Below are 26,414 nucleotides of genomic sequence, written 5' to 3'. Positions count from 1 at the left end.
GGTCAAAATGGTCGCACAACAATTACATCACATCCAGAGTCCGTAACTTTACAGGAACCTTCCTCCTACTCCACTCTCTCAGTGGAGACACGGCGGTTGAGAGGGCCGAGCGAGGGGACGTTCCTGTAGTAGTTCCTGCCCCCCAAATAGTACCAGGAACTTCTTCAGTGGAAACGAGCCTATTAAGAACGGTGCCATTTGCTGTTAATGCCCTTGAGAAAGGCAAGCCCAACTTCATCATGGTTTGTTTTGTTTTTTTGTTGTTTGTAAGTCAGTAGCATCTACAACAAAATGATTTGCTTATTCTACATAGACTATAAACATCTATTAAAATTGTTACATTAAATGAATAATTTCTTGTTTTCTTTGGTATTTTTTGTCATATACAGATATGCAGTGATGTTGATGTTTTCCAGTGTCAAGTCTCTGATTATTTGGTGAGATAATATGTGACACTATAGTGTGCACAAGGGCCCGTCATAGAAGTGTGCACTGGGGCCTGTTGTACTACCTTACACCACTGACTGTGACATTATTCAACATCATATCTCAGAAACAGAAAGAGAGACATTTGGTCAGATACTGAACTCATGACACTAATCTTGGGTGTCCACCTTGAAACTATGGTGATTGTGTAGATCTTCTGGGCTGCTGGGTGTGCGTGTGTGTGTGTGTGTGTGTGTGTGTGTGTGTGTGTGTGTGTGTGAAGCATCCATGTTTTACTATTTGTAGCGTATTTGCAGAAACATCAGTTTGAAGCAGTGTCAACTGTCATGACTACATAACAGTTTGGACAGACATGGATGCAAACTGTAAAATGTAACCGATGAATACAACTGCGAGGCAGTCATTTTAGTTTTTGTTTTGATATTGATCTCAATTGTCAGAGGGGAAAAGGATGTTATTTTTTCTTTGAAAAGTTACACAGTCCCGCTTTAAATCGTAAATGTAAACATTCTGGACAGTATAATGTGATTTGTCTCCAATGTTTTACAGCATTACAGTTCCTGGTTAAACGACTTTATTGAAACAAATGACACACTCTGAAAGAGGGTGGATTACTTTATTATCGGGGTGGTGTGTCTAGCCACTAAAAAGTACTGAACAGACTTTATTTTCATTGGAAATAATTTAATTTATCGCTCCCACTTGTTTCAGAGATACAGGCTGTAATGAAAAACATTTCTTTTCTAAATGGGACTCCACAAACGCAGGGCTGGCCCCTGGCTAACTGGCTTTATTCTTCTGCTTTGTCAGACTGATGAAATTGCAATTGCTCTGCTGGTCTCCCTTCAGAAGTCACCACGAGGCAATATGAGTGAAATGTTTGCCAGTCACACTGGGGTCAAAAGCCCTCTCTACTTGTTTATGAGATGCTCTAGAGGATCTGCCTTATTGGTAATGGTAGGCAGTTTTTAAGGCTGGATTAGAGTGCAGCTGGCCCTTTCGTAATAATGCTACGACTTCTGTATGGATCTGTTATACCATAATGTGATTTTCCCAGTCACACTGTGGTAAGCTTTTAGATGCAGAAAGGGCTCAGGTATCGATCTGCAAAAAAGAAAAAAAACGTGAAGAAACTCTTTTCTTTAATTACAGTCAGACAAACATTTCTGAGCTCCATCTGTATGAAAGGATGCAGTGCCCTCTATTGGATAAAGGCATGAAGTCTTTCATTTTCTCTGAAGGTCAAAAGAGCCAAACACATCAACATAATGTGACCATTCATTCACTTTGTCTTTACATCCCTATCTGTACCTGCTGTCTGAAGATGTTTAGAGAGGAACATTTTGTAAATAAAAGTACATCTTTTCATTGAGGTCAAGAAGAAAGCAAAACAAGAATGCTCTAAGGAATGGGTCCCATTTGAAATGACAGATGGGGTAAATAAAGACATCTAAAATAGGAACTTTGAGCTTTCTGTATCATGAAAGCTGCACTAATCAACATTTATATATTAAGAATAGATCATAATGTGAAAAGTGTTACTTTATCATAATTATCACCTATCTCCAGCAGTTTTCAATGAAAAAGCACTCTTAAACTCACCTTACACTACTTGCCAACACCTTATATCAGAGGGATAACATCAGCGACTAGCTGGTGAAGCTAAAGAGACAGATTTTTATTTATTTATTTTCAGGAGTTGGCAAAGACCAAAATGTGCTTAAAACTATGTTAAATATTGGATTTACATTCGTCAGATTTGAAAAGAATACTAATGTTCTCTGTGTCCTCTGGATGTATAAATTGGGAACTGTGTATGTAGGCTATCAGTGTTGTGTTGTGCTGCCGCCAAGTGGCCAAAAAAAAAGACATAAAAGGTTTAAGAATAGTAAATACCGTACAATTACTATAATATTCTGCTTCCCCTTTCCCTCCCTGCACACACAATTCCATTATATTTCAGTGCCCACATTTTATTTTAAAGCTTCATTAATGGATTTCTTGGCAACGTACGTAGCACAGCAAGCATCTGACATATTGTCTTGTGAAGTTGTTGCGCTGAATGTGTCAGCACACATTTACCTATTTACACATCCAGCAGACCTGAAGCAACATTATGTTTATGAAAATCTTTTTGCTCAGTTTCAACTTCTTGAACTCCTGAGAGAAATATCTGTCTCTTACACTGCTAAATGCTCCTCAGTGTTCACCTAGTACATTCTCATTTCCCACACTGCAAACACAGACACTTGGACAGTGGCCCTATGCATCAAACTGTGACACTTTAGGTAACCCTCTAGTATCAGTTTCGGACACTCAGGGATGGTGTGCCAGATTCTGCTAATTACATGCAGTGTCCTTTTAAAATAGATTTCAATTTTCAACATAAATGTCCAGTTTCCGCTTGTTACATGCATACAGTCTCCTTGCAAAAAAAACTTAACTGACACAGGTTTACTTTGTTTTTAGGCATAGGCAACAAAACTACTTAAAGAGTTTAAAAACATAATGGTTTTGGTTAAAATAAGTACTTTCGTTGCTAACAAAACATCACATACGTCAGGTATGTTGCGTCATGTATGTCACATCACATACTGCGTTACATAATTTAAATCCTCAACACTGACTCAACATTTTGGTTTCACACAAGACACAAACAGCGGTCTCCTGGGAGAAAGTCCTATGTTTATTTTACCCAACTATTATTCTTTTCTTCCACCCATACATGGACTTTCTCTTTCGTTTAACAATAACACAGTTCAGTGTGTCTCATAGATGCTAAAGAGTGCCTCAGTTTGTTGGCATCAGACGCAAACAGCCTGTGACCAAGCATCAGTATTTGACAAGTTGGGAGTAAGAACAGGTTGGCTCACCCGCTAGTTGTAAAATGAGTTGCTTAAAATGGTGAAAAAACTACAGAGAACTGCAGAATTAAGAGATTCTCTTTGGGGTTGTCACTTGTGCGACTCTCAGAGTACAGAGGTATTGATTCGTGCAGCTTTAACTTGTGCTGGAACTTCCAACTGGCACATACAGAGTTGGACTATTGGCTAACAGTCAATTTTTTTCATACTGAAAAGCCACATTAGGGCCATACTTCATATTAGGCATTCCCGTCTCAAAGCTGGGTCCTCACAGCACGCCTGTACATTAGATCAAATCTGATTCTAGAGTTGGCAGAATTAAATAAATAATTGTAACAAAGTGGTGGTTGGTGGGTGAGCATTTTCTCTAATGGCACTGCAGCACTTTTCAGGCGTGTGTGAGTGTGGCTTAATCACTTGTAAGACTTGATTGAGTGTGTGTTAATAAACACTAGGCTGTCTCTCTTCCCCTGGCGATTAGTGGTTTATGTACTCTGCTCTCTGCAGGCTGAAGACGCAGTCCTGAAGATTGATGGAGGGCCATGCTATTCAAACAGCAGGCATTGCTGAGACAGAAGCTCTTCGTTCTGGGCAGCCTCGCTATCGGAAGTGTCCTCTATCTCGTGGCCAGGGTTGGGACCTTGGATAGGTATGTCACCACTGACACAACACAGGCAATTCTCTTCTTCATGAACTTGTTTAAATGTGCCACTTCATTCAGGAAGGTGGCAGTTTATAGGACAAAAAAAGGATGGGTTTACCCTTTTGTCAACCACTGGTATTAGAGAGATTTTTCTTGAGTGCGTTATTTTCCCCATCAACTTTTATTATGGATACCATTAAAGTCAGAGAGAGTCTGTCTGTCAGCAAGAAACACTTTGTACATCAGTGATTGTCATTTCCATTCAGTCACATGTTAGGCTGGTAATTACTAAGCGTCGGGTTTGATGAGTTACAGAATTTAAATACTCCCTGAAACATTTAGCCTAATAAATCATTTCCAGCGTTCAAAAGACATAATAATGATATTCTGGGTTATTAAATAATAAATTCCCAATCAGAATATCAATAAAGACAGATGCTGAATAGGCCTAAATTATATAACTATATACACACTCTGACTGAACAGGACACAGGACTGTATAATTATAGTATGCAGGTTGTTTTTAATGTGCAGGTGTTTGTTAAACACTGCTGCTCCACCACTGATAACTGTATTCTTATCATATATATGTATATATAATATATGTGTGCAGACACAAACGCCATTAAAGTCTCTACAGCTGTTAATAAAGCTGACTGACAGCTGAATCAGCTGCTGCCGTCTGCTGCCATTGCTTCACTTGACGCTTCAGAGGAAAAACATCTAATTTCTCTGAAGACATATTTCCTCTCTCCACACATCTTAGCCTCGCATCTTTCCCCGGCGTCTTAAGAGGACGGAGCTAAGACGTGAGAAAGAGACGCAAGTGAGGGAAACATAGATGTTCGATCAGGTGTTTGGATGAGGCCCCAACATTTTGACTGTATGTGAGAAAATGCTTCCTGAAAGACACAGCTCAGGGCTAGATTATAGCCCAAAGAGAGAAAGCAGCAACAGCAGTTTCTTTAAGAGTGAAAAAACTTTATAAAAACACAACGTTGTTGCTGTCACACACTTAACAAAAATGTATATATATCTATATATCATATATATATATATATATATATATATATATAGAGAGAGAGAGAGAGAGAGAGAGAGAGAGAGAGAGAAAATATATATGCTGCCTGAAATTACTCCCCATTTTCTATATAGTGCATTCGGAGAGTGAAATGTGTTCACTAGCTTATAGTGCCTTCAAAATTCTACAGTGGAACAAAACAAGCATTGTCCATGGCATCTACACTACTTTCTGCTTACAATCCAACATCACATTTTTTAAGATGTAAAAATACCGTTGTGTGACTCAACACCTGTCAGTAATGATGGAAATGATATTGAATCAAAGTGTTTCCAAAAGCTCAATTTAGCGCACTCACCATAGAGTCAACCACTGAGTGTCTGTGGTCTATAGGGGGTAGTGAATGAATAAATGAGGGAATGATTTTGCCCACAGCTTTTCTCACCAAAATTTTTTTATATTGAGTTTTCTACAGACATGATTAAGTCAGAACAGTAAGAACAGGACATAAAAAAGTGTCTGTGACAGAGAAAAATCAAAGAAAAAAAACACCCATGGTCATGGTCACAAAAATAAATAAATAAAAAATATTACAAGATAAAACCTATAAAAAAAAATATGAAGCGTAAAGTGGAATATGATCATTTAAGATCACAAGATCATTAAATAAACTTTGTGATGAATTACAACAGTTAAATATTTAATGAATAAAAATTAAAGCTACATTTTTAAAATTGAAATTAATCCCTTAATTTTAATAGACAATCATGATTAATCGCATTTTTACCTGCATGTTTAAAATTAAAAGTCCATTGTTTTGCATTTCAAAACATTTTTACAAGGCGAATTTAGGGGAAATTATTTGGTTTTGTTTTGTGATGTTTTTTTTAAAGGATTACAGTGTTCCACATTGAGAAATATGCACGAGTGCATGTACAAATTATGAAGCACATTTCATTACATAGTGTCGTTCTTTTGCATGTTGAACCGTTAAAGCAAAGGAATGCAATGTCCAATCAGTGTCAATATGGTGTACAGTTACTCTTATACAATATTGATTACTCACTGACGTCTAACGATTACCAGTTAATGTGACAGCATTTGCACTTGTCAGGAGTTTGAGTTTAGTTGCTTTCTCTGATTCATACAGGTCATGAAACCATTGATTAGATGAAAATGGAAAAAGGCATATAGTAGAGCAGGTAACAGGCACAGAGGTTCCTAACCCTCTCTCTCCCTCTATTGAAATCCAGCTGGGGAACACTATTGGCATCAGGCATGATAGTGAGGACATTGATAAAGGCCAGTAAGGGAGTCCAGGTGTTGTGGAAACATTTCAAAGATCCTTTCAGTGAACATCTTAACTTTTCCAGCTGAATGCTTAGTAAAACTTCCTGTATCCACCTGTCGAGTTTCGGAAGAGAGGAATGTTTCTATTTCAGAAGAAAGGAGTGTCTGGCTAGCAGAGTGGTGAAGGCAATGACACGCTGTATTGTAGCAGGCATGTTCTGATTTGGGGAGAAGCCAGACAAAGCCATCAGGGGGACAGGGTCCATAATTGTGTTCTAGACCTGACCGAGAGTTTCAAATACCTTGTACCAAAAGTGAGTCAGTCCCAGGCATGTCCAGAACATGTGTAAATGGTCAGCTGGAGATTTCTTACATCTATTACAGGCATTGCTTCGGTCAGGGAATATTCTAGCCTCTTTGGTGTTGGTTAAGTGGACTCTGTGGAGCATCTTGGACTGCAACAGGCTGTGTCTGGCACATAGAGATGATCAGTGCACTGGACCGAGAATGTCACTCCACAGGCTGTTGGAAAAGTTAACACCCAAGTCGCGTTCCCAAGAGTTCTTGAGAGGTGCTGTGGGGGCTGGGTTCAGGGAGTCGTTTTTTCAATAAATAATTGATATCAGTTGCTTTTGATCAAAGTCAGGGATGAGAAACTGGTCGATCTTTGATCCAGAGGGGCGGTTTAGAAAAGAAGAAGAAAGAGAAGAAGAAGAAGAAGGAGAAGAAGGAGAAGAAGAAGAAGAAGAATAAGGAGAAGAAAGAGATGGCTGTTTGGCAAGTTAAACTAAACTGACAAGGATGCACAGGAGGAGAATATCCCTTCCTTGTATAGGTCCTTAAGTGTTAGGAGACTGTTGTTTGACCAACTATGGAAAGTGGGGTCAGAGCAGGATGGGGTCAATAGGTAATTATTCAAAAGTAGCACGTCAGTCAACACTCTGTGCAGACCATGCTGTGTCTTAAATTGGAGCCAAATTGCACACAACATCGCACAAGGTTTATCTTCCTAAACATCCTCATAGAGACTACATGGTTCACTTCTGTACAATGCAAACATTTCCATCTTATCAGGTCACTTCTGTCTAATATTAAAAAACTATTAGTCTTAACGTAAATCTTGTAATGCCAATACATGTTAATTTGTTAGAAGAATTTTTCAGGTTCAATGTCATTTTTCTTGACTGTAGTGCAGCAATTTCCCTTTAGTCGTGTGTCATGATAGAATAATTTCTACAAAACTTTTGGGTTTTAATAAAATTATTGCACAGCAGATTTTTCCCTTGTTCTGCCTCTGTTCTGGCAATAGCTGTGGCCAGACAGCTATGACAGACATTATGTATCGGGTTGACTCGACTAGATTTTGGTGGTTAATGGTAAAGGTCACTGTGACCTGGTCCATCTCATTCTCTTGAAAGCGAGATCTCAAGAATGCCTTGGAGGAATTTATTTGAATTTGGCACAAACGTCCATCCAAACTCAAGGCGACCTGATTAGGATTTAGTGGTCTTGAGGAAATCTCCCTGAAATTTCATCCACTTTGACTTGAGGATGAACTGATTGGAATTTGGTGGTCAAAGGTCCAAGGTCACTGTGACCTTACAAAACATGTTTTTGGCCATAACTCAAGAATTCTTAAACTAGTTATGACAAAAATTTACACACATTTCTAATAGGATAAAATGGTGAAGTAATGACATTCTATATCCAAAAGGTCAAAGATCAGCTTCACTGTGACATCATAATGTTCTGTAAAAACACTTTTCTGGCCATTATTCAATGCCATATCTCAGGAACAGAAGGGGAGACATTTGGTCAGATACTAAATTGGTGACACCAATGGGTGTCCACCTTGAAACTGTGCTGATTCTATAGATCTTCTGTGCTGTCAGGAGGAAGATGTATATGAAGCATCCATGTTTTAGAATGTGTACCTTCTTTGCAGCAACATTCATATTTAAAGCATTGTCTGCTGTCATGGCTACATACAAGTCTGTACAGACAAACTGTAACTGCAACTTGAGTGGTTGGCGGGGGCATACAACCGCGAGGCAGTAATTCTAGTTTTAAGAACACAATACTTTCAAGCTTCAATAATAGGCAAACCTGTCTTGGGGATTGGAGAATGTAGATTGTTTGCAGTGTCCATATCGGACAAAACAGAGGGTGTTTCGCTTTGGCTGTGCTATCAGTATGGACAGTAATAGCTGTTGAGGTTGAAACGGCAAAAAGCACCGCCTATAGAATCTCAGATTCAACATTATTTACAAGGCAAAAGGCACCAAAATGTTGCTCAATTTAAAATAAATATTTTCATTCTAAGAGTGTAACCAAGTGGCAATGAATGAAGCCAACACAGAAGTGCGAAAAACTGCAGTTCCTCAAATGGCCACTCAAGACTGTTTTCAGAAGGATTCAATCCCCATAAACCTCCATGTTGAAGTGCTAAGCTTTACAGCAGAAATGACCATGTTTACAGCCTGACACAAAAAATGGTTTTGGTCTTTATAGCTAATTTCAATATTCATAGCAACTGTATGGGGGGTGAATTTGTATATACCTCAACCATTTAGATTGTATTAAGGCTTCAGGTTACACATAATTAAAGGCATGGCCACTTTAAGTGACAGACTGTCTGCAAGGTGTCACCGCAGTGTATTAGTCAGAACCAACCCTTGCTCCTTCATTTTGTCCAAATATGGTCACTTGGGGCTTCAAAAATCTAAGATGGCAACGGCCAAGATGCTGAACTTGAGGCCTCAAAATGAGATTCCCCAAACTATGGGTGACGTCACAGTGGCTACGTCCATTATTTTTATACAGTCTATGAGTTTGACCAGCCAAAGAGTTCATTTGAAAGGAAGTTAAGGATTCTTATAATGGCTAAGTTATAAAAGTGTTAAGGATGTCCTTCTTTGCCTTTGTCTCTTTCAGGCTACAGCCCATTTGCCCCATTGAGAGCAGACTGCCCCCTCCTGAGCCAGAGCAAATTCCTCTCCGCACCCTGCAGTTTAAGCGTGGCCTGCTCCATGAACTACGCAAGGGCAATGCCACCAAAGAGCAAATCCGCCTGCACAACCTGGTCCAGCAGCTGCCTCGAGCCATTATCATTGGGGTGCGTAAGGGGGGCACCCGCGCCCTGCTGGAGATGCTCAACCTGCATCCAGCAGTGGTCAAGGCCTCGCAAGAGATTCACTTCTTTGACAATGACCAAAACTACGCCCGGGGCATCGACTGGTACAGAGAGAAAATGCCCTTCTCCTTCCCTCATCAGATCACCATTGAGAAAAGCCCCGCCTACTTCATCACAGAGGAGGTCCCTGAACGCATCTTCAAGATGAACTCCTCCATCAAGCTCCTGATCATCGTTCGCGAGCCCACCACCAGAGCTGTGTCTGACTACACGCAAGTTCTGGAGGGCAAGGAGCGAAAAAACAAGACCTACCACAAGTTCGAGAAACTGGCCATCGACCCCAGCACCTGCGAGGTGAACACAAAGTACAAAGCAGTGCGGACCAGCATCTACACCAAACACTTGGAGCGCTGGCTGAAGTACTTTCCCGTGGAGCAGTTCCACATCGTGGACGGAGACCGCCTCATCACGGACCCGCTGCCGGAGCTGCAGCTTGTCGAGCGCTTCCTCAACCTCCCCTCGAGAATCAGCCAGTATAACCTGTACTTCAATGCCACCAGGGGATTTTACTGTCTGCGATTTAACATTGTCTTCAACAAGTGCCTGGCAGGCAGCAAGGGTCGCATCCATCCAGAGGTGGACCCGTCCGTGGTGACTAAACTGCAGAAGTTCTTTCACCCCTTCAATCAGAAGTTTTACCAGATCACTGGTAGGACATTCAACTGGCCATGATGAGCTTTGGACTCCTCCAATGAGATTCCTTGGGTTGGTGTTTTTTTTAAATGCCAAGCTGTAAGATCTCAAAAAAAATATTAATAGCACTTTGATTGAGTTTAATACAAGAATGACAGTGTGACCAAATATAAAAGGAACTTGATGTAAGTTTGTTTTTACGTGTGTGAAAATAAAACTAAATAGTTTGATGGTTTGACTAAAAGATTAAGTTAAAAGCACTTGATCTTGCAAATGACTTCACCTGTCTGTCATTGTTCCCCGTAAAGAGAAAAAAACCACTACTGAACTGTGTGATTAACTGAAGAGATTATTTTTGTTGCTCTTTAAAAGACTATCAAACACTGACATTCATGCTGTTAAGATAAGCTTTAAGTGTGATGCTTTTCTCATCATTGAAACACCTTAAAAGATGACAAAATGACATTTGATAAACAACATAATTGCTCATCTGTCCCCTCTCATGTTGTTTATTTGATCAAAACTGCATGTGCAATCAAGATGCCATTATAACATCGTAGACCCTTGTATTAGCCGTCTTCCGTTGTTTGTTCATATTGGTTTTCACCACGTTTTATTTTTAATTCATGCTGTGATTAAGCCATTAAAAGGTGACCTCCTTTAATTCCCAACACAGTACCCAGTCAGAACGGCTCATCACAATAGGATCTAGTGTTTCAAGCTTGACTCAAACCATCTCCGAACCCCTCAAAGCATTTAAGACTCAAGCTTGTGTTTTTAATGTGAGTATGTTGGTTCCTCCCCCCTACAGCTTTTCATTGGTTTGCGAAACACCTGGCAAAAAAAGCCATAGTGGGAAAAAAGATGTTGTCCTCTGATGATTGTTGTCAAACCAACTGTTTATTCTATGATGATTAGCAAAATTTGTCTGTTTCTGTGCAAATATTCATTCTGTATCATAAGTGTGTTGTTAAAAAAGGTTAAATTAAAAGAACGTGTAAACTATTGTCAGGTGATTGATTGTTCTCTTTTGTTTTACTTGTGACATTCAAAGGAAATGTTTAACATTTTGGGAAATCGATGAGAAGGTTGTGATAGGGTTGGGCCAATGGAAGCCAGTCATTTTGATTTAAAAGCCCCGATTTACATCAACAGCGTTTGCTGTTGTGCCAATGGCATTTATTACATGGTTAAAAGGTAACAATTCTGATCTATTTACCACATGAACTGTAGGTTGCCAGATAGGCTCTAATGACAAAATTTGTTACCTCCACTGTGAAGATTCGCTACCGTCACTAATCACTGATCCACTCACACCCGCTGGGCTCACTGCTCTTTTCTTCTTCTTTTTTTTGAAATTCACCGATAAGGTTATATAAATATCACAGGTTCCAGCAGGTGAGTCAGAAAGTGACAAAGCAGCAATTCAAGTTACAGTTTTTCTCAATTGCTATGACACATTTCTAGAAATTATGCCCTATATCCCAGAACTCTAAACACAAGTGCAGAAGTGCATGCACATCTTTACAAACTTCAAACTTGAAATTCAAAACCAAAATCTCCTCTCCAAACCGTGTAATCTTACATGTAAATAAGGGCTGTCAAACAATTAATTTTTTTTAATCGCAATTAATCACTTTTTTTTTTTTATCACAGGCTTAAAAGTCCATTGTTTTGCATTTCAAAACAGCTTTGAAGTCGATATTAAAAAGGGTAATGCAATTCTTGTTTCGATTGGGAATCAAACCAATGCAAAGCAATTCTCTTTGTGATCTTGATTTTTAGATCCTGAGGATTAATTTCAGATGCAGCTCAGCACTGTGTGTCAGGTTTTTCTGATCAGAAATCTGTAATAAACATTGCATGCAAAAAAGTGCACAGTTTGTGCCTAAAACTGTATGGGACTAACATAAAATGGACATGTCTGTAAAGGGGAGACTCATTGGTAGCCACAGAACCTATTTTAATTCATATATCTTGAGGTAAGAGGTCATGGGACCTCTATGAAAATGTCCATGCTGTTTTTCCCTTGCCAAAATTTAGCCTAACTTTGGAGTTATTTAGTCTTCTCTCTGAGAAGCTATCTTTAACACTCAGCCATATATAGAGTCTGAAAGACAAATGGTGGTGAAAATAGCAGCATGCGATTAATGCAATTTAAAAAAAATACAATTAAAATAAAACGTTATGTGGGACTTTATTTGGATTGCGATTAATTTGTTAACACTGACAGCCCTACACACACAAGCTATCAAAAACACAGACTGCATGACTGTTACTAAATGGGGGAACAATTAATAACACTGCTACCAATTTGTTTAGAATAGGTTTTTCAGAACAAAAAATTTGGAACTGTATAAAAACACAGCACTGACTATCCAGATATCCCTTTCAAGAAAAGTCTGCTTAGACAAATTCAAAACAGTGCTGTGATATACTGTATGCCTCTAACAGTGGGTAAGGGATATCAGTGTATGCTGCTGACCTTTGCAATGTCACAGACAAAACAGGTAAGGAAAGGTCTTTGCACGGTAAAATACCCAATTTCCAGAAGCTTTCATTCCAAATGTAGCAAATATACAGGTTTCTCAGCATCAGTGTTCTCGTCATCTCCTCTCAGGTAATGTCTCATCAGCATCACTTTGTGTCCTGCCAGGCAGCATGGGGAAGTGCCCTTTTGTTTCTTATTCCTGAATAGAGTCCACATCATGCCAGGTGTCCACCATTGGTGGAAATGCTAATGCTGTAGTCTACCTAAATAGTCTTTAACTTTTCAGGTTTGAATTTCCCTGAAACAGATGGCATTACTGGCTATCCCCATTTTCACCTAGGCAGTCTCCAAGCAGTCTCTCAAGCACATGATGAACTAGTATGGTATGAAGTTAATCTTGTCTTTCTTGCTGTTGTCTTCCAAATTGTGCATTACATACTGCATATGTTCACATTCTACGTATCATTTTACTATATGGATTGCAAATGTTGTAATTTTACTAGGTGGTATTCTGTACACACTATTGCAGGTCTGTCTGTCCTGGGAGATGGATCCCTCATCAGTTGCTGAGGTCAGTGGGTGTCATGTGCTGTACAGGCTGTGAAACCCCCTGAGGTAAATTGTGATTTCTGATATTGGAGTGTATAAATGAAATTGACTTGACATGTTTAGAATCCAAATTGTTCCAGAGCACATGGGCATGCCTGAGGCACTATTCATTGATTTATTTACTCAATAAAGGTATACATAAAATTCACACCAAGTCAAGGCGTAAAACAAAGTCTATCATATATATTTCAGAGGTCTTTGAAGACACATTATTGGGACTTTTTTTCTTCAGTGTTTAATGTATGCTGTGTATGTGTTTATTATCCCAAATGCAATAGGAGTAACAGCATGGGGGTGTAAGTAACTCTTTGACCTGGAGGCTTTATTTCAAGATGCATTTGTCCATAAGTGGATTAACAACTGGCCAGAGTGGGGAACTGCCACAGGGCCCCACACCTTGAGGGGCCCTAAAGGCACCATGTTTCACTGTCTGGTTTGTGGTAATTTGATAAAAGCGCCCTGTGGAGTTTTTTTGTAAACAAATAAAAGTTATATTTACATTCAGTGTTACTCACCAAAACACATCGTGTGTATCCTTGAGCTCTAACAAGTGTGTTGGTTGCATTTCCTTCCCCATAAAACATCTTCAAAGCTGATTTTTTCAAAAGTATTTCCAGTCCAGCATTGTTCGGATCCATATACACTCGCTTGCAGTCTTCTTCTCTGCCTTTTCTGGTACACTGCAGTGTATTTTGACATTAGCAATAGCGGGACACCATTGGTAGTGGTGGGTATCACCCGAAATGTGTACTCTCGTGCTACCTGAAGTAGCAAAAAAAGTTTCAAACCTCTTGCACCACAAGAGGTTAAAATCTCCACAGGGAAGCTTTAATTTGCAGTGTTTTAATTTCAAGGTCCAGTGTGGAGGATTTGGCGGCATCTAGTGGTGAGGTAGCAGAACTGAAACTTCTCCTGTGTGCTGGACGTGTAGGAGAACTACAGTGGCTGATGTGGAAATGCGAAAACGTGAACAGCCCTATCTAGAGCCAGTGTTTGATTTGTCTGCTCTGGGCTACTGTAGAACAACATGGCGGACTCTGTGGGAGAGGACCCGCAACAGCTCATTCAAAGGTAACAAAAACACAGCAATTCTTATTTTCAGATGATTATAAACTAATATAAAGAAAGTTATGACTATGATATAGAATTGAAGACAAAGAAGAAGATATACTTTAGTAATCTTTTTGCAGTCTGTCATAAACACACAGGCCCAAAATACACACAAATGCACCATCAGAACCTATACAGGCATTAATGGAGAGATGTCAGAGTGAGGAGGCTGCCTTGGAGAGGTACCCCCAGCAGTTGGGGGTTCAGTGCCCGCACTTCGGCGGTGCCCACGAAAGGTGGCTGGCACCTCTCCAGCAACCAGTCCACTGTCCATACTTGGTCTATATGGGGACTTGAGCCGGCAATCCTCCAGTTCCCAAGGCAACTTCCAATGGCCTGAGCTACTGCTGCCCCAGTAGCTCAGTCAATAGATGCCCCAAAATCCTACACACTGGACCTTTAATTCAATTACCTTTATTTATGTCTAACAAAGGAATTAATTATTTCAGGGGCAGGATGCACCACTACAGTGAACTATATGTTCAAATGATGAACTAAAGACTTCTGCATTTTTACTGAAATTTTAAGACTCGTCTTGCAGAACAGCCCTGTGTGGGTCTACTTTTAAGACTTTAATCTTATAACTTTATATTGTGCTTATATTATGCATAATACACTTATGTTTAATTAAATTAGCACATGATTAATGACAATCAGCAAACCTGAGACAAATTGAATTTTAATGTAAGGGTACCGGTTGGTTTCTAGGCCAAATATCCAGTCATTTGTGGTCTTCAGCACACTCTACCTGATTGGTACAAAGGCAACAGGATGAATAAACAGTGCACAGAAATGGAAAGGAAGAGGATGTCAGTTGGGGCTCAGAGCTGATTCTTTACCGTAGCACCTTCTAGCCCTGGCCCCAGTTCAGGTCCATGAACAAAGCTCTACCAGCTTTGCAACCCTTGCCAGAAGGTGAACCCTGACCTCCTAGAATTTCTCTGAAGGAATCAAGTGAGTAACCAGTGAAAAAACATACCTTGCACATGAGCTAAGTCACATAACTCAGTGGTATATGGCTTTAACATGTTGGCCGTACAGTGTTCCACACAGTTTCACTTGTGGCTCATGGTAGAATAATTAGTAACAGAGATGATGCTGACACCTAGTGTTGTGTCAGAGCAGTAAATAAACACACATAGGTGGATTTGTGCATCTCTTGTAGGAGCAACTGTGGAGAAGTAACCACTGTTTTTAGCATAAAACATAGCAAGCATGTTTTGATAATTGGTTTCTGAAAAATACTTAATATTCTATACACTGTATGTGTCTGCCTATCATATGTTAACGTCTTCAGTGACAAGTCATTTAGCTGTGGTGTTTTAGCAACAATATAAATACATTGGTCTCATTCTTCCTGTGTGGGGCCCGGGGCCACTCTCTAACTGACCGCCCCGCCCCTCCCCGTTACAGTTGCGCCTCCCATTCAACAACGCACCGCTCCGTCGTGTGTATTCTCCTGTGTTGATGCCGTCCATCCTCTCTCTCCATCCGTGAAAGCAAATTCAAAGCAACTTTTTGAAAAAGTGCCCCAAACATGGCTTACACGACCGCGGGTGGGACTAAGAAGAAGGTCTGCTACTACTATGACGGTATGGGACATCCCGAGTGTGTGAATGAGGAGCCCAAATTGGGGCATGCTAACGCTAGCCGCTTAGCTAGTCTGTTTAGCTGGTGCTGCTGGTGACTGTGTGGTGTTTAACACAAGCTAGCTAACTACGAAGCTCGCTGCTAACGTTAATGACATCGCTAGAGTGGCCTTCATGGTGCTAACTAGTCACCGCGCGTGTTAACCGGTTAATAAAGCATACAGCTAACTATATATGTACAAAACATATAACGCTAGCGAGCAAGAGTGTGAAAATGAATGTAGGTATGAATGAAGTCATGTTGAAGGTGTTGTAATTAGCCAGACGTGAATGTGCACAACACTGTAATCCCAACACTCATTACTGGCTCATTGTCTGAGCCATAATTAGCACCGGGGGCCATGTTTGGTTCACCGTGTCATTCTTAACGGCCTGGAAGAATACATGATAATGATAACAAACTTTAGACCTAGTCAGTCAAAGTTAAATTTCTGAGTCCACAAAGCAAAGTGTGCAGCCATCTCACGCACAATGCGCACAGGCCTAATTGATGCGGAACGGTACTCAGTGGACTGAGTGTTTCCGCCTGTCTGGGTCCAGATGAGCAGAATTTCACAGCACAGGAAGCAGTCCTGACCCCTAAAGTTTACCCAAGTCCTCCCCCCAGAGAAATCACTTATTTTTAAACTCAGCACTCCAGGTCAATGAGGACATAATTAGTCACAGTATCTGCTGAGCTGGCTCTCCTATTAATTCACAATGGTGCTGTGCCAAAAGGTGACACTGGGTGCCATCGTAATAACCTGGCCTGCTGTTTTTCAGAGTTTAGATAGAGTTGTTTATATATACGAATATTGTCCAATTTTGTGACCAAACTCGCTGAATGGTGGATTTCTGATTTTGAATGACTCTACTTGCTTCCTCACTTGCTGGAAATAGCCCCTGCAGTGGCCAGTGGTTTGAGGAAATACATTTCAAAATGGCATACATTGGTACTCATGCATATCCCAGAGCAGAATGGTGGTCATGGCGTTTGCACTGTATGTCTATGAATATGTGTTTGTTTATGAGGGTTCATAAAATATTAAAAGTAAGCACCACTAGATTGAATTGAATAGATAATAGAGTGCTCCAGGAATTAAATTTACATTTCCTAGGATAGCCTGATAGTTTCCCTGGGATAGTGACGGAAGGGCCCACCTTAGGCCACGATCACACAGGAAGCGTTTTGCAGTTTACAAAACGTGAGGCACACTGCACTGCCCTTTTTTCTTTTTTCTTTTTTAGATTAAATACCACTAGTAAAAAAACACTTGGTGTATCTTTTTATTGTTACCAGGTAACCACCCATCACCTCCTTACCCTAGTCTTCCTGTGTAATCAATCCACCATTTATTTATGTATTTATTTATTATTATTTTATTTATTTCACAGTAATTAGTAGCTAGTTACTAAAGCAGACAGCTAGAGGGTACTTGCTCTAGCTCTGGTTGAGGGTGAGACATTAGTTTCTTTGAAGAGGAAGTGTCGTGAAGCTTCTCCAAGTATTGAATACATTTCAGTTAACTTGTTCAATACTTTTTTCCCTGTGTCCTTACACTTTATTGCACATAATTTTTTATGGATTCATACGTTATGATTTCATTATCTGTGTAGTTATATTGAGTTAATACCAATGTCTTATGAATTTCATGTGAATAGCTGCGTTGGAAATGTATTTAATGAAAAGAATTTGACGTGTTGGATACTTATTTCATCCACTGTAGGTCAAAAATAGATTTGCAAATCATTGCATTCAGTTCTTATGCAGCTTTTACACAGTGTCCCAACTTTTTAAATTGGGGTTGTACCAACACCTTAAAATACAAAAGATAAAGATAAACTTGTGAATCTGTTTTCTTGCGTTTAACACTGGCTCACATACTTATATGGCTGCTTTCTTTAGCATGTATTTGTCATAAAAGACCCTTTTTGAGGACATGGAAGTGCTCGTTAGCAAATGGACTTGGTACAAAATGCAAGTGGCTGCTAGATTTGCTTCACTTACCAGCCAAATATTAATGGTAGTCTATTTAGTGGCTGGTAGGTTTTGGAACCCACCAGCCACAGTGGCAGGTGGACAAAAAAAATAATTTCCAACCCTAAATACAATGTCAATATAGCTATATGAGGTTAAATACTATGTTTCCATCTCCCTAGCTGCCATAGTATCCATATTGCTGATTATTATGTCTCAGAACTTCATTACTTGTCACCTCCTACCATTGCTTGTGACTGTGGTCTTTAAATTGATATGTTTTCCTTTGCAGGTGACATTGGAAATTATTACTATGGACAGGGGCATCCCATGAAACCACATCGTATCCGAATGACTCACAACCTGCTTCTGAACTATGGACTGTACAGGAAAATGGAGATCTATGTATGTTTCTAACCACTCAATTATGTAATAACATCCTTTATTGTCTGCTGCACTGTTCTATCTTAATGTAAGGTGTAACTAACACATGAACATGTCTGTAGTCTTCTTCTGCTCTTCCCTAGTTTTCATCCAGCTGCTTTGTTTTGTGTTTCAGAGACCACACAAGGCCACTGCGGAGGAGATGACAAAATATCACAGCGATGATTACATCAAGTTCCTCCGATCCATACGGCCAGACAACATGTCTGAGTTCAGCAAGCAGATGCAGCGGTGTAAGTAGCGTGCAGACTCCCTCTTTAGGGTTCTCATCAAGAATGCAAGTAAGAAGTACGTTCAATTAAATGTCTATACATTGTCACAAAAAAAACCCCAACTAAATTCCCATTGAGCTCAAGAGCACAAACTTTCAAATGACTCACACATTTGAGATATGAGTCTTTGGCCTTTTTGCTTGATAAATAATTTAAACAATTAGTGGATAATCAAAATCACATTGCATGCTTGCTATGTGGTAATGAAGAGATAAATGACTCAACCAGTCATACTGAGAAGGGGATGTATGTGAAAGTGATAACAAACAGTAGACTGAAGATGATCACTAACCAGATACGGGCTTTACCTGATATGGCCCAAAGAGCTGTAGTCACCAGCTGATCAGTCTGTTCTGCTTTACACCTTTCATTAAATGTGTCTTGTGTCCAGATTGTATCTACATACGATTTAACCTTATTACAGTATTAATATGTGTCTCCAGTGTCCACATAAAGATCTGATTGAGAGCCCACTGTTCGGTCCAGCACAAACAACCAAATGATTGTAGCCATTCTCCACCAATTGCTTAGCCACTGCTTCACAAATGACATGGTTGTGTGTGTCGGACCAAATTAAAAGCAGACGCTTGGTTTCGTATTGACTCCATCTATGAGTGCCTTAAGTATCTATAAGCTTTCTTGCTGCTGTCTTACTAGTAGGTGGAACAGTCACGCATGATTACCTATTTCTGCTCACCTCCTTGCTGTATGTGCATTGAAAATGCAATTGTATTTACACATATGTTTAATGTGGTCACAATGCATCCCTGACCACCTTTGGAGGTGGTTTCGTCAATTGGATCACAATGTGTCCTCAGTGCATTTTGGGTGCATTCACACATGTACTTTCACATGGTCAAGATCTATCTGTTTGCAATCCGATCATCCAAAACACATTTTAATGCAAGTTGTAAAGGTGGTCTAAAAAGTCATGGAGACACAGTGATTTTATCAGTGTTGCAGTGGTCACCCTGTTCATAGGACACGCTGCTGTTCTTCTGATGTTGATGTGCTCACATTAGTAATTAATCAATTTTTGTTTTAATCTTGCAGTCAATGTCGGAGAGGACTGTCCTGTGTTTGATGGCTTGTTTGAGTTCTGCCAGCTCTCCGCTGGTGGCTCTGCTGGTAAGTTAGAAGACAGTGGGTATATAGACAAGTGGTAGATTTTATTACCAAATGATGAAACAGGTCATCAGACCGTCACAGGGTTGATACATACAGAACCCCACATTCACACACACATTCAGCCCTGCTGGCACTGTAGTCATCAGTTTACCTGACCTGCATGTGTTTGGACTAAGGGAGAAAACCACTATTTATATTACTGCCTACTACATCACATCCTCTGCACAGAGACAAGGTCAAACACGTGACCATATTAGACACACTGGCGTTTTTAGCACACTACAATACAGATAATTTAATCATGTGTTTCTACTATATTGCTATTTTTATTATATTAAACATTTCCTAATAGAATATGTCACATTTTACAGTGGAGTCATTAGTTATACAAATGAGTGTAACATCATTATAACAGGGTCATTATTATGTTCAGACTGTTGCATAATCACTGTCCCTGTTCAGAGCAAAGTGGAGCTAAAGTAGCCCTTACTGCAGGGATGCTTGAGCACACTGTGTGTATGGGTATAACTTAAGTTCCTTTTGGAAGGACACACACCAGACGTAAGACTAGTTCATTTTGGATGGCTTGTCCAACTGGGAACAAAAACCATGTCCCCAATTTGGTTCTCTGTAGCTATCATGTAAATTTCAGGACTGGACCTTTGAAATGTGAACCCTTCATAAATGTTGACATTTCCAAAGCAGTCCTAAAGCATACTTTGTGTTTTAATGCAGAATTTTATGTCTGTAAGCTACACTGATCAGCCAAAACATTAAAACCACTGACAGGTAAGGTGAATAACATTGATCATCTTGTTACAATTAAATGTTCTGCTTGGAGACCTTGGGTCCTGGCACATGATAAGCACCACCCACCCAAATTCCGTTGCAGACCAAGTTCCCCCCCTCATGGCAGCAGCACTCCTCCATGGCAGTGGCCCTCCAGCAGCACAATGTGCCATGCTACACTGCAAAAACTGTTCAGGAATAGCCTGAGGAACGTGACAAAGAGCTCAAGGCTTCAGCCTAGCCTCCAAATTTGCCTTATCTCAATTCAATTGAGCAGTCATCAGGGATGTGCCAGTATGCCAAGTCGTAACCCACAGGACTTCAAGGATCCAGACACCACAGGACACTCCCAGAGGTCTTTTGTGTGTGCCTTGACAAGTCAGAGTCAAGTTCGATACATGGAAGCCCTATCACAGATCGGGGTACCTCTGGGCATACATCTCGCAGATGCTGGATTAGATTTGGATCTTGGGAATTTAGAGGGCAGGTTGATGCCTTAAGCTCTTTGTCACATTCCTCAGGCCATTCTTGAACAGTTTTTGCAGTGTAGCATGGCGCATTGCCCTACTGGAGGGGCCACTACCATTGAGGAGTGCTATTGCCATGAGGGGGTGGACTTGGTGTGCAACTGTTGTTTGGATGGATGGAGCGTGTCAAGTGGCATCCAAATAAAAGCCAGGACCTAAGGTCTCCCAGCAGAACATTGCATTGTAACGAAATGATCAATGTTACTTGTGTCATCAGCCAGTGATTTAATGTTTTGGCTGATCTGTGTGTAATAAAGTTGCTAACAGAATAATTCTGGTCTGATCTCTCTGTGTCAAATGCAAAGTATTTCTTTTTAACATTAAAAGCTCATGATTAGATTAACAAATCAAAGTAGAAGTTGGGGAAATGCCTTTATTATCATTTAAGAGTTTAATTGCCACAGTTTAGCTTAATTGCATTACCAGAACTGTGTGGGTGTGATTTTTTTTTTTCCAGTTTGTCCCAGATAATGTGACACTGACCAGTTTTTAAATCCTGTTGGGAAATGAGCAAAATATAGTCTCTGTCAGATCTAGTGTCAGTATCAGTCATGTACGATTTTTTTTAAGCTAAACCAAACGTGTTTTCTGTTGTTGTCAGCTGGTTCAGTGAAGTTAAACCGACAGCAGACTGACATCGCAGTGAACTGGGCTGGAGGACTTCATCACGCAAAGAAGTCTGAAGCCTCTGGATTCTGCTACGTCAATGACATCGTGCTGGCCATACTGGAGCTTCTCAAGTGAGTCTTATTAACAGCTTGAGATATTTCTTCCTCACATGATACCCATCTGCATGTATGTTTGCAAATGCAGTATATGAAAGCAAGCACAACAGCAATCTTCATCAGAGCAGAAGTAGTTGTCTCGGAGCCCTGATTTGAGGGTTGTTGCTCATGAGACACAGTGCTAACCTCACAGTGGATGGTATGTACTAACCCCAGCTCTGTCTGTGCTCTTCCTCTCTCCCAGGTACCACCAGAGGGTGCTGTACATTGATATAGACATCCACCATGGGGACGGAGTAGAGGAGGCCTTCTACACCACAGACAGGGTCATGACTGTGTCCTTCCATAAGTATGGGGAGTACTTCCCTGGAACTGGAGACCTCAGGGTGAGCCTCAGCCTCTGTCCTCACTGAGATATCTAAGACACATTAGAATCTTTGCATCAAAACAGTAAAACATTCAGTTTGTGTTTTTTATCTGCATTCAAATAGACGGGAGTCAAATGGAAGAACATTTTTTTTGTGTGTGTCTACATTTGAAAAAGCATAATAATCTTGGTTGGCTGCCACTGCACACTGATAGTATGTGTATATGGATAATTTAGCAATGTATCTGTCATTTACTCTGTCGTCCTTGTTTTCAGGATATTGGAGCTGGAAAAGGCAAATATTACGCTGTCAACTTCCCCCTGCGTGACGGCATTGATGATGAGTCATACGAGCAAATCTTCAAACCTGTGAGTAGAACACTATAATCTTGAACATGACTAGACTTCTTTATATTCTACGGAAAATGTTTTTGACATTTTCAAAATCTAAAAGATCTGATTCAGTCACCCATAATGAAGCAGAGTTTTGTCACATTGGCTCAAAGGTTCATTTGAATCTTCTATTTTATACCTGAATGACGTGTGACTTTTATTGCACATTATTCCAGTGTAGGAAGTAGGGCTGTACCAAATAGGGTTTTTTGTTGTTGTTTTTTTAACTTTCAAAGCTTTTATTGGAGTTTTTGAATGAACCTTTGAATGTCTGTCTTATTTGGTGACGTCATCACACAAAAAAATCTTAAAAATCCTCAGTTTGAATGAAGTGACTCATCAGATTAAAGGAGTTGGTCTTTTTTAATGGAGTCAACTTTCTTCAATGAATAAATGTAATTTATGGTGCCGTTAAACTGTTGCAAAGAGAAAAGATGTACAGAGTTTGAGTGCTGATTTAGAATTCGAATAGCAACATTATGAAGCTTTAAGCTATTCTGTAGAGCCCAAGTATATTCCTTCCTCTGTGTTCAGGTTGTGAGCCTTATAGTTTCTTAAACAAGCTCTACAAAGCTTTTTGGCATCCTAACATTGTTGTGGTTTTCTAGCATGCAAGACTCTTGTTTTCTTCAACCTCGTCTCCAGGAGCAGCACACAGCTGCTTTCAGCTGGAAAGCTCTGCTTTTACTTTCTATCAAGAACCGAACAGCAGACAGACAGTTAGTGAGTAGCTGGTGAACATAGTGGAACATTTAGCAGCTACAGAGGCAGATATTTTTCTCAAGAGGTAGTGGAGACCAAACCAGAGCTAAAAGAGAATCCAGCACAGCATTAAAGTTGTTGTGTTGTGTATGTGTCATGAAACAAAAATGAAACACATTTTAAAAGCTATGCTTCAATTCATGGGTTTGTTTCCATGACACACTTGGCATAGATGACAGTGGGATGTCAGGTGGTTGGCAGTGGGGATGCGCACTGTCCTTCAGCACTTCCTGAGTGTGTCTGTGTGCTGTGGCCCTGCAGGTGATGGCCAAGGTGATGGAGATGTACCAGCCCAGCGCTGTGGTCCTTCAGTGCGGCGCAGACTCTCTCTCAGGCGACCGCCTCGGCTGCTTTAACCTCACCATTCGCGGTACGGATACACAGCAGATGATGTGAAATGAATGATAAATGGGAGTCATGACCCACGCTGGAAGTGATATATTGTGCCTCTTATTTTTACCAGGCCATGCCAAGTGTGTGGAGTACATGAAGTCCTTCAACCTCCCTCTGCTCATGCTGGGTGGAGGAGGATACACCATCCGCAACGTGGCCCGCTGCTGGACCTACGAGACAGCTGTAGCTCTGGACACAGACATCCCTGATGGTTGGTCACAGATTTAAATTAATTTGGTCTAAATATTGTGAGTGTGAGAGTGTGAAGGATTCTGAAAGGAGCACTTTTGTCTGTGTTGTGTTGAGCAGTAGATGATGGCATTAGACCGGAGTAGCAGTTCTCAACCTTTTGGCTTATGAGCCTTAAATTAAATGTATCTGATCACATCAGGGGCTGTGTCCACCAAAGCATTCTTTTCTGAAGCCGGTGTATTTTTGTAATATGTTTTGCAGTGGGAACACTGTGTATTTACACTGTGCTACAAACACTGGCAGTGAATTCTGCGCTGAGCGCTTGCGGTTGGACTTTTTTTTTTTGTTTTGTTTTTTTTGAGCACCGAGGGTTGAAAAATTTTCAACTTTGGCTTAAACTCTGCACACATCTCAAATCTGTTAATATAGTGTATATCAAAGCCGGATGTTCCACATAATAGGAATCAGACACAAGCAAAGCGTCTCATCTTAAAAAAACGTTGCGCCTCCAAAGCACTCTCCTGAGAAGCGCCTAGCATTGGTTGACACTGGTCCTTACCTCGCAGGCTAGGTGTTGCATCGTGGAGTCATGATCTCAAACAGTTATCCTCAACAATAATGTTTGCACATCTTAGTTTGTCTGTTACCCACAGATAATCTCTCAGCCCACCCTCACCCTAGAAAACGTTCAAACTGCTTACTGTAATCCTGCTTTCATTTTTTTTTGTCAGTGTTTTGAATTTTATAATTAATTTTTTAAAAGGTTCCACTAAAAGTAAAACCCCTGCATTTAAAATTACTTAATTACTTAAGTGAAAGTACAAAAGAATTACCAGCAATATGTACTTTGATGCAAGTTCGAACATATTTTATGTGAAGCGAAATGTTCCCTGTCAGTGCTTTCCTATTATATCTGGGGCTGTATTCACAAACATTCTGAGAGTACTCTAAGAGAGCTCCATATAATGTATCAAATGGAGGTACATCATTACTAAAACAAAGCTGCTAGCCTGCTGCTAACACTCTGGGTGTTCCCTCTGGCTAATCATAGAAGCCAGAACAGTCTGTTAATCCAGTCCCTGCTCGCTGAAACGTTCTAAAAATAACACAATATTAATGCTTGATATTCAATCAACCACGGGCCTATTCTATTAAGAGAAGCACAGGGCATGTGTGGATCTGATTCAAGATATAATTGACTCTTTTGTGTCATGGAATTAGTTCTAATTTAACAGAGAGGCATGAAAATGAGCATCATCTTAGATTTAAAAAACTGGAACTGGAAACCAAAAATTAAAAAACTCTGCAGCACCTTTCTTGCCTGACTTGGCTTCCTCTTTAGCCTGCGGTGTCGTTGGGTGGAGGATGGGATCTGAACGGGGATGTGGGGTCAGTGGTGAGCGGATGGTAGATGACTTCACCTCTGTGAAGGGACAGCCTGACTGCTACCTTTCCTTGCAGGGAGCTGAGTCAGCAGACTGTCTCCTCCACAGAGTGTGTAACATAAAGAGCAGGGATGTAATCACAGCCTGTCGAATGGGCCAGCAGTTCTCTTAATGGAATTTCAGGACATTAACTGAACTCCACACTCATTTCAATCCATCCTCCATTCAGTGAGGATCAGCGCAGGTTATAAAGCCTCAGTAAATCATATTAACAGGTGTGTTATCGCTGCTTTTTCATTCCAAACGACTGATAATTTGACGCTTTGTTTTATCTGCGGCGTATAAATCTCTTGCAGCTGTGTTCATTTTGGCTCAGTTTGCTTACTTCTCTCGTTGATGTTTCCATTGCAGAGCTGCCGTACAATGACTACTTTGAGTACTTTGGGCCTGACTTCAAGCTGCACATCAGTCCCTCCAACATGACCAACCAGAACACATCCGAATACATGGACAAGATCAAGTACGTACACTCGGTTTAGAGGATTGTTTCTTAACTGAGCTGCAGTAGATGCTTAAAGTATTAAGAATGATTTTTAATTTTTACTGATGATGACTATTTAAATATTATCGTCTCGTCGTCCTCCGCTTATCCGTGTCCGGGTCGCAGGGGCAGCAGCCTCAGCAAAGAAGCCCAGACAGTCCTCTCCCCAGCCACCTCCATCAGCTCTTCCGCGGGAACCCCAAGGCGTTCCCAGGCCAGCCGGGCGATGTAATCCCTCCAGCATGTCCTGGGGCGGCCCCGAGGTCTCCTCCCGGTTGGACATGCCCGAAACACCTCCCAAGGGAGGCGTCCTTACCAGATGCCCGAACCACCTCAACTGGCTCCTCTCGATGTGGTGGAGCAGCGGCTCTACTCCGAGTCCCTCCCGGATGTCCGAGCTCCTCACCCTATCTCTAAGGCTGAGCCCAGCCACCCTGCGGAGGAAACTCATTTTGGCCGCCTGTACTCGCAATCTCGTTCTTTCGGTCACTACCCAGAGCTCGTGACCATAGGTGAGGGTTGGAACGTAGATCGACCGGTAAATCGAGAGCTTCGCTTTCTGGCTAAGCTCCCTTTTCACCACAACGGA

At 40.7% G+C, this 26,414-nt stretch overlaps 2 protein-coding genes across 3 annotated transcripts in view; both read left to right on the top strand.

Annotated features, from left to right (window-relative positions):
• The window catches only part of LOC126398409 (heparan sulfate glucosamine 3-O-sulfotransferase 5), a 139,692-nt gene extending 128,596 nt beyond the window's left edge, over positions 1-11,096 (top strand). For both annotated transcript variants that reach the window (XM_050057725.1, XM_050057726.1), the window contains exons 3-4: positions 3,819-3,960; positions 9,200-11,096. In XM_050057725.1, the coding sequence (XP_049913682.1) occupies positions 3,854-3,960; positions 9,200-10,130 (1,038 nt within the window). In that variant the 5' untranslated portion in view covers positions 3,819-3,853 and the 3' untranslated portion in view covers positions 10,131-11,096. The remainder of the gene's footprint in view (positions 1-3,818; positions 3,961-9,199) is intronic.
• A 4,619-nt stretch (positions 11,097-15,715) lies between these two features.
• Positions 15,716-26,414, top strand: part of LOC126398401 (histone deacetylase 2) — a 16,807-nt gene continuing 6,108 nt past the window's right edge. The window contains exons 1-10 of the mRNA XM_050057712.1: positions 15,716-15,893; positions 18,200-18,312; positions 18,467-18,584; positions 19,677-19,751; positions 21,669-21,807; positions 22,037-22,178; positions 22,436-22,528; positions 23,576-23,684; positions 23,778-23,918; positions 25,696-25,804. Coding sequence (XP_049913669.1) covers positions 15,839-15,893; positions 18,200-18,312; positions 18,467-18,584; positions 19,677-19,751; positions 21,669-21,807; positions 22,037-22,178; positions 22,436-22,528; positions 23,576-23,684; positions 23,778-23,918; positions 25,696-25,804 — 1,094 coding nt within the window. The 5' untranslated portion in view covers positions 15,716-15,838. The remainder of the gene's footprint in view (positions 15,894-18,199; positions 18,313-18,466; positions 18,585-19,676; positions 19,752-21,668; positions 21,808-22,036; positions 22,179-22,435; positions 22,529-23,575; positions 23,685-23,777; positions 23,919-25,695; positions 25,805-26,414) is intronic.

The sequence above is a fragment of the Epinephelus moara genome, chromosome 12, assembly GCF_006386435.1.
Source record: "Epinephelus moara isolate mb chromosome 12, YSFRI_EMoa_1.0, whole genome shotgun sequence".
NCBI classification, from domain to species: domain Eukaryota; kingdom Metazoa; phylum Chordata; class Actinopteri; order Perciformes; family Serranidae; genus Epinephelus; species Epinephelus moara.
This window is presented reverse-complemented; position numbering and strand designations above follow the sequence as displayed.